This window comes from Maudiozyma barnettii (genome assembly GCF_903064755.1).
Source record: "Maudiozyma barnettii strain CLIB 1767 genome assembly, contig: KABA2_03, whole genome shotgun sequence".
NCBI classification, from domain to species: domain Eukaryota; kingdom Fungi; phylum Ascomycota; class Saccharomycetes; order Saccharomycetales; family Saccharomycetaceae; genus Maudiozyma; species Maudiozyma barnettii.
Genome location: NW_024545240.1, coordinates 441,720 through 449,858, shown reverse-complemented (window position 1 = coordinate 449,858; position 8,139 = coordinate 441,720). Strand labels below are relative to the sequence as shown.

The following is an 8,139-nucleotide window of genomic DNA, read 5'->3' as shown; positions in this document are numbered from 1 at the left end:
AAAAAAAAAAAAAAAATTATAAATATTTTTTTTTATTTATATAACTGAATCTAATTTTTCAATGGTCAATAAACCAGCACTATTACTAAATGCATAAAATTTCCCAGATTTTTCATTTTCGTTCCATTTAATACTTGTCACATTAATACCATGCACATCAATAGCTATCTTACTTGAACCTGCAGAAGTACATTTAAATGTTTCATAGTGATGATTCAATCTAAAGTTCTTATTAACTTGATCGTAATCCCATTTCCAGAGCCTCAAATTTTTGTGAGTTTCCGAAATGTTTTTAATACCGGTCAAAAACCTCCTTATTAGATTTTCAATGTAAACTGATCCATCTGACCCCCCACAAAGATCGAAGGGATGACATTTAGATGTGCTAATAGCAGTCACAGTTGCATTTGTAGCTCCTAACTGATGGGTTGCAAACAGAGCACGAGGAATTGCTGCCTTAACCGAATTAGAACCATCAGAATATACAAGTGCATATAACTGAGGATTATAGACTAGAGGTGCTGTATTACTACCACGAAACCTTTGATCTAGAGCAGTTTTAGTTGATTTGATATCTTGCGGATCAAACACAAATATGGTGCCATCAACACTATTTGAGGCAACAGATGTCTTTTCATAATCAGAGTATGCAACCACTATATTGAGGACATATGTGTCATGTACCTTCTGAAAGAATGATGGGACTGTCGAATCTGCGAGAATATCAAACTCCCCAATATTACCATCTCTGAATCCACACACAACACTCGATGGTGAAAGAAAATCAAAACATGTAATAAGATTATCGGGGACTGATATACTAGTCTTAATATCATCATATAGTATAATTTCTTCTTCCTCCGAATTATTCGTGGAGGCCTCTATAAACTTCAAGCATCCATCCTGACTAACAAAAAACAAGACACCTACACTATCATCGGATTTACACCCTTCATGCCATTTTAAGTTCCAAATTTCACCACTGTTATGTAATATAGTCTGTACCTTTTTAAACCCAAATGTGGCAGAATTCATTTTAAATATTTGGATACTCGATATATGAGATACTGCATTGAAACTTCTTAATTCGGGATTGGAAGGATTATCTGAATACTGAGAAACAGCTACAGCTAAATATTGGTCGCTCACCTCATCTTGCGATAACCATGCAATATCTGTAACCATACCCCCACTATTATACACAAACCCTTTTCGTTCATAGTTTGAAAAAACTGGGAATTCCACCTTTTCTGAAGTATCTAAAGTCGTTTGCACATCACCAATCAGGACTTCCAATGGTTCAGACCTACGTTTAAATTTTCTATCGGCTTCTTGTCTTGACAATAAAGACCATTTATTTCCGACTAATTTCTCATGTAATTGACCATATATATTTTTCTGACTTGAAGGTGTAATTTTAGGAATATAGTATTCTGAAGGTTTTTGAAGGTGCTGCTCCGGGAAATCGAAAAGGTAAGCTTCAAATCCCTCTTTAATTTTTGCCAATTCCAGTAAACGTGTTTCATTAGTTCCATAAATTCTGCTAATTTTATCTTTAGCCGCACTTAGATCTTTCAAAGCTCTAATAATACGATTTTTATTAATGGGTGTCTTAGTTTTTGTCACTTTTTTCAAAGTTGTCACTGTCTCTGTCTTTACTTTACGTACTTTTCTCTTTGGTTTTTCCTCTTCAAAAGTTTCATCATCATCAGCTTCTTCAAGTGGTGTATCAGCATCATCATCTTCGGAAGGAATTCCATTATCTTGGAACTCTTCGTCATCGTTGTCTCCCACATTTTCAATCATATTTTCCATGAAGTCAGGATCCTCAGTGACTCTTTCAACTGCCTGAAGAGCCTTTACAGCTGATGTAGCCACATCAAACGTTTCATCATCATAATTTGAGTGTTGTTCTGCCAAGATTTTGTTTTGACTAGATGATTTTCTTGGTCTACCCCTGCGTCTCTTTGATATATTGTCTACTTGTTCCATTTCGTTCCGTAGGTCTATAAATCTGAGTGCAGAATGTAGTTATGAATAATTTGTACCTAAAAATATGATATGATATACTCCACTCGCAATTGTTTAATTCTCCTTTAAATTGTTTTTTTATAATTTCAAATTGCATCATTTGTTTATTTACATTATGTATATACTTGACTTATTTATTTTCTCAAGGCGAACCGCGTAAAGTTAATAACAATATATATATATATTAACCATTATGAAAGATGTAGAAATATATGTATACACTTTTAGTAATTGTCGACAGAATCTAAAAGGATCGGAATCAAGCGCTATCTTGTAAATATTGCAGAGCGCCAGCGAGGTCCTTAATCAAATCATCAACATTTTCACATCCAACGGAGACTCTAATCAGAGTTTGATCAATGTATGGATCCGTCAAAGCTCTCCATTCCACTAATGATTCGACACCACCAAGAGAAGTTGCGTGTTGGAAATATTTTAATTGTGGAGGGAATTTCTTACATTGATCTACAGATTTCAAGGTTAAAGCAAAGACAGGTCCATAGCCTCCTTTCAATTGTCTTTTCACGAAATCTTCCGTTTGTAAAGAAGAATGATAAAGTTTATTTAAAACTTTATCATATTTGGTACGGTTCTCATTTAAAAATTTAACTATCTTGGTAGCATTATCTGATTGTTTCAATACTCTCATCTCGAAAGTTCTTAAAGATCTCAACAACATGAAACTTTCTAAATTAGCAACGTTTGTACCCAAATATATTCTATCGTCCCTTAATTTCTTACTGATTTCTTCATCCTTAACCACTAGGACACCACTTAATAGGTCTGAATGCCCACCGAAATATTTTGTAGCTGAATGCATAATCATATCACATCCGAATTCCCAAACGTCTTGCAATGGTGGAGGGGCAAAAGTGGAATCAATAATCAAAAATGCACCTTTTGCATGAGCTCTATCTGCAAAACTTTGAATATCGTAGGAAGTACCATATGGATTCACGGGTGTCTCTAAATGGACAACATCACCTTTCTGAGCAAACTGTTCAATATCATCAAGTGTATGTTGTTTGACGTCAAAGTTTCTTGTTAAAATGTTTGCAATTGCACGACAACCATGATAACTTTGACCCATAAAGACTCTCTTTGGATTGTAATGAATCATAGCTGCAAAAAATGCAGAACAGCCAGATGAATAAATGATTGCATGACCAAGCAAGATCTTTGAGAATAAACTTTCTAATCTAGTACTGTTTGGATGAGCCAATCTCGAGTAAATTGGTTGCTTTTCCATGAAATCTAAATTTTCTCTATCGTTCCATGCTACTAAATCATCATTATCATAACGAAATGTGGTTGCGACATTAATTGGTGGAGCAACGTCGGTAACTCTGTTGTCCTTATCATCACCATGAATCAATTCTGTAGCCAAATGAACCATTTTTCTTTCTTTGTGCACACTTATATGAGATAGATACAATTATTATTAAATTATATTTTAAGAAACATCTAATTATTCAAGAACAGATATTTGATCCTTTCCCCCCTTTATATGAATCTCAAAAACAAAAAAATACTTACAAATGTCCGTCTTTACCGAATACTTACAACAGTATCCAGAACGAACACCAATTACTCGTTCATGTACTCACAGGTGTCTATCACATAATATTGATAAACGTATTCTCGAGTATCCGATCAAATTACCTCATAGTTCCAGCAATTGAAAAATGGCAATCAAAATAATGATCGAAGGATATGATATAATATGAATGCCGCATAAAATGGGTGAAACCAACGTCGCTTTTAAGAAATTGTGTGGATTGATAATTCTCTTCGTATCTGAATATCTATCTACCTGTCTTCCTCACAGCTGTCAAATTCTGACCATTATGTAACCATTGCGAGAGGACAAAAATTATGCTCTCTCTCTCGCACTTTTGGTTCAAAGTGCGAGAGAGCTAAAACTGTTCTCATCAGAAACGCGTGGGAGGGAGACCTCACACAGTTTGTAGAGAGATCAAAGACAAACGCAATATATGTCAGGAATACATGTATCATCTCCGAGCAAAAGACCAAGATGAGGGAACGGGCTGTCAAGTTATATAATATGTATACCTATCGATCCATACTGATTGATTAACAATCTTTGAGTTTATATCAACTGCTCAGAGTAAGTTCTTAAAGGAATAGCAACCACCATACATATATGTATATATCTAGTTTCCTATTGTTACAACAAGTGTGAAATTTCACGTGACTCTGGCGGTGAACGAATCCTGTATAAAGAAACAAGAAATTTTACCAGAGGATTACATCCAATCTTGAACGTTCAAATAATAAGACAAATATCATCACTTGCAATGCTGAACTTGTATACTCTTCAACATATAAACTTCTATTTAGTGAACTAACTTTTTCTTGTTCATCGGACATCCCTGTCGCAGTGAGTTGAGATGACTTAATGATTGCTTACATAAAATATAATACCTTTGCATTCTATCAGGCAACAGCTAGCGAGCGCACAAATTTCACTTATTTTTCCCCGTATCGTTGTTTCGGTAGGTAAGACGGGGAAGCAAGTGATGAGAAGGGCCAGACAACAAACAATAATAAGTCAACAGATTTGGTAAACAATATGAACTAGCACAATAACAACCGATATTACACTTGTTATTACTAAGAATTGATCAAAAGAAATGCATATCATTTTATAAATATCGATATATATATAAATTTTTACATTTGTAAACCCCAAAAAAACGAAGAACGAGCTCACTTACTCAAGGTAAACAGTTTTTTCTATACTTGATAATATATACTATCCGTGGGATGTCAGATTCGGATTCAGACGATGACTTCTTTAAAGCATCTTCTTCTGAGGATGAAAATGACTTGAGAAATCATATAGAAGATATTGTAATAGAATCATCAAAACCTGAGGCTAAAATTAATATGGATGACGAGTTTGATTTGTTAGTGGTATCCAATAATAATAATAATAATGATAATAATAATAATAATAATGTTGATAGCAACCATACCACATTGGATGATGTAAGTCCCACAAATGCTTCACCTGAAGATTTGAAAAGGAATCATAATTCTGATTCTGACTCAATAAATTCCGATAAGAAAGGTAATTCGAAAAATTCAAGAAGGAAAAGAGCAAAAATGAGAATTCTCAATAAAGATTCAATTATGATAGACGACAACAACAATGATGACAATGAAGAAAATGATTCCCTTTCTGAAGGAAGTAGTAGAATAAGTTCACCCCAAAAGAAGAATAACTATTCAGATTCAGAAGATGAAAACGATCTATTTTTCAAAGAATTATCAAGGAAGAAATCGCCTCCAACTATCGAAGCATCAGCCTTACAATCATCAGCAACATCAACAACTGCAGAAACAAAAAGGTTATATACTATACGATTTATTTCTAAATTGGATGGATCTATTAATAAATCAGTAAGAGTGAAAGTTCTTGGAAAATTTACATTTGGAAAAATTTTACCCTCTGCTTTACAAGGCTTACAAAAAGCTTATAAAATACCTGCTGTAATGAAAAAAATTTATCAAGTAGATAATGTTACATTATATTGGAATAGTGCAAAGGTATTGGATTTTATGACTTGTAATTCTCTCAATATTAAACAATCTTTCGAAAATGAAATATCGAATGTTGATATAACGATCATCTCCAAAGAGATGGAAAAGAGTATTGAATTAACATCAAGGACCGAACGACAAGAAGCAGAAGTAAGAGAGGCCATGGAGCAAGCCCAATTATCAGGCCCAAATGATTCAAATAAAGACATAAATGGATCTAAACATAATGATCAAAGTGCAGATTTAATTATAGAAGAATTTGAAAGGGAGTTACAAGATGCGGTACTACCAAATATCACTACTAATACTACCACTAGAAATGATCAAACACCAGATATAGAAAATGATGCAGAAGAAGTTATGAAAATATCATTGGTTGGTAATGATAATAAAAAGATTTTTGTTAATGTTAGGGAAGGAACAATATTATCAAAATTAACAGATTACTATAGGAAACAGAAAAAACTACCTCAAAACACTAATTTTGAATTATTTTTCGACGATGAAAAACTTAATTTATCTATGACCATAAATTCTTACGATATCGAAGATGAAGATATGATTGAAGTAAAAATATTAAATTAATTCTAATATATTAAGATATATATTTACAAACAATTTTTATATCAACAATGTAGCCGCACGACCTAATCATGGTTAGGGCTTCTTATTGTAAACGTAAGTTTGAAATCGAGAAGATACGATTAGTATTCGAGTTGAAATTATCGGACATAGTTATAGATATTCAAATGTATAATCTTGTGGTTTCATTTTATGTTATATAAAGTAAGTCTATATAAGGAATATTGTATATATATAAAGTTAGAATATTGTTAAACAGAGTTGCTGTTGTTAAACTGCTCATCTTTTGTGCATAGTAACGTTGGACTATGTAGCTCCAATAAACCCAATGTAGGGGGAACGAATACTACATTATGCAGTATATATCATGTGTTATTATATATACGACAGTGCAGCACACTCTAAATTCTACTTATATTAGCTACCTTCACCTTCAGTTAGGTTAAGCTAATGTTAGCCTTTTTAGCGCTGCCGCTACATATTTAACATGTCATGATGGGAAAATTGTAAATTAGACATCTTCTATTTAACTGAACAAATTTTATTATATTACAAAATCAACTTATAGTCGTCTGATTTTTTATATCTTATATAAAAATATATAAAGTAAATTATGGAAACAATTATATTCATAAATGAAATATTGTTCCATTTATATATGTTGGATTATCATTGTCGTGATTATAGACTCACTCGACAGTGGCGTAAGTAATCTATTATTAAGTTGTTGCGGGATGAACCTATCAATAGATCATTGCGGGATGAACCTATTGTTAGATCATTGCGGGATGAATCTATCAATAGATCATAACCTTGGTCATTATCCCTTTTATAATATATTTCCGACATATCATTAGTGTTAAAATGTAGCGGCAGCAACTCTGTTTAACATAGAGAAGAAAAACAATTATTGAAATAAGTTCTAATTAGTTAATGCAATAGTAATAGTAATTAAATATAACCGTCTGTTATATGGTTTTCTTCAATCATTTGAGAGGCCCAACTTGAAAAGTTTCAAGAAAATAAGCCTTGTTGGCGCAATCGGTAGCGCGTGTGACTCTTAATCACAAGGTTAGGGGTTCGAGCCCCCTACAGGGCTACTTCTTTTTTGAACCTTGGCTATAACTGTTTTACCTTATTATCATATATGTCGCTACATTGATTTGCAGTTAGTATTTTTTAGTATTCTAAGATATTGACATCCCTCTTTGTCTTTGCAACAGAGATGAAATAGTTGCTTTTGTAATTTATTAAAACTTTATCATTATTCGTAGCTCTTCGATTGTTAATCTTTAGGTCAACCACTTTACACCAATAAACATTTGTTTAGAACCATATAGTTATTCTTGATTGTATCACTATTACCTCGATTGGTTGGAATCTGTGAGGTGTTTTATTATCTCCCTCCCCTTTTTCCTTTTTATAATTTATGTCAACCTCATATTGAGGAAGCTATTAAAGTTACATAGCGCGGAAACCGTGAAAAATGATTTTATAAGTGGCGAATCTGTTACACTAAGGAAAATGGAACTGCTTAAAAGAAGAAATATTATCAACTTTTTAAGTGTGAAACTAGAAGGAATTGTAAGAAAGAGCTTGAAAACAGCAACTCTAAATACAACAACAAATACTCTCTAATGAGCTCTACTACAGATAAGCCAAGCACAACTGCTAAGGAGCAAATAACGACGACCGAAAAACCAGTAAATCAAAATAAGAAAACGTTGGAAGAAGACGATGAATTCGAAGATTTTCTAGTGGACCAATGGCCAGCCAGCACTACGTTGAAGGACTCAAAAGAATTCCACACAAATCTATGGGAAGAAAGTTGGGATGATGTTGAGGTTGATGATAACTTTACCAATGATCTTAGAGCTGAAATAGCGAAATACAAACAAGAACACCAATGAACACTCTAATGTTATATATAGCCATTAGAATTAGATAGTCTAATAGGAT

General features: G+C 33.1%; 4 protein-coding genes and 1 non-coding gene across 5 annotated transcripts; 3 read left to right on the top strand and 2 right to left on the bottom strand.

Annotated features, from left to right (window-relative positions):
- Window positions 1-36: 36 nt before the first annotated feature.
- Window positions 37-1,992, bottom strand: TFC6 (transcription factor TFIIIC subunit TFC6; the record flags this gene model as incomplete). The annotated part of the gene is made up of 1 exon (XM_041549674.1): window positions 37-1,992. One exon carries the CDS (start codon window positions 1,990-1,992, stop codon window positions 37-39), a length of 1,956 nt encoding a protein of 651 aa, XP_041405608.1.
- A 298-nt stretch (window positions 1,993-2,290) lies between these two features.
- Window positions 2,291-3,427, bottom strand: KABA2_03S04796 (putative cystathionine beta-lyase; the record flags this gene model as incomplete). The annotated part of the gene is made up of 1 exon (XM_041549673.1): window positions 2,291-3,427. One exon carries the CDS (start codon window positions 3,425-3,427, stop codon window positions 2,291-2,293), a length of 1,137 nt encoding a protein of 378 aa, XP_041405607.1.
- A 1,391-nt stretch (window positions 3,428-4,818) lies between these two features.
- ESC2 (Esc2p) lies at window positions 4,819-6,183 on the top strand (the record flags this gene model as incomplete). Its single annotated transcript, XM_041549672.1, has 1 exon — window positions 4,819-6,183. The coding sequence occupies one exon, from the start codon at window positions 4,819-4,821 to the stop codon at window positions 6,181-6,183; it is 1,365 nt and encodes a 454-aa protein (XP_041405606.1).
- Window positions 6,184-7,206: 1,023 nt separating this feature from the next.
- On the top strand, window positions 7,207-7,279 carry KABA2_03S04752. Its single transcript has one exon. It is a non-coding gene; the product is annotated as a tRNA-Lys (tRNA).
- A 538-nt stretch (window positions 7,280-7,817) lies between these two features.
- SEM1 (proteasome regulatory particle lid subunit SEM1) lies at window positions 7,818-8,090 on the top strand (the record flags this gene model as incomplete). The annotated part of the gene is made up of 1 exon (XM_041549671.1): window positions 7,818-8,090. The coding sequence occupies one exon, from the start codon at window positions 7,818-7,820 to the stop codon at window positions 8,088-8,090; it is 273 nt and encodes a 90-aa protein (XP_041405605.1).
- Between the last annotated feature and the right edge of the window lie 49 nt (window positions 8,091-8,139).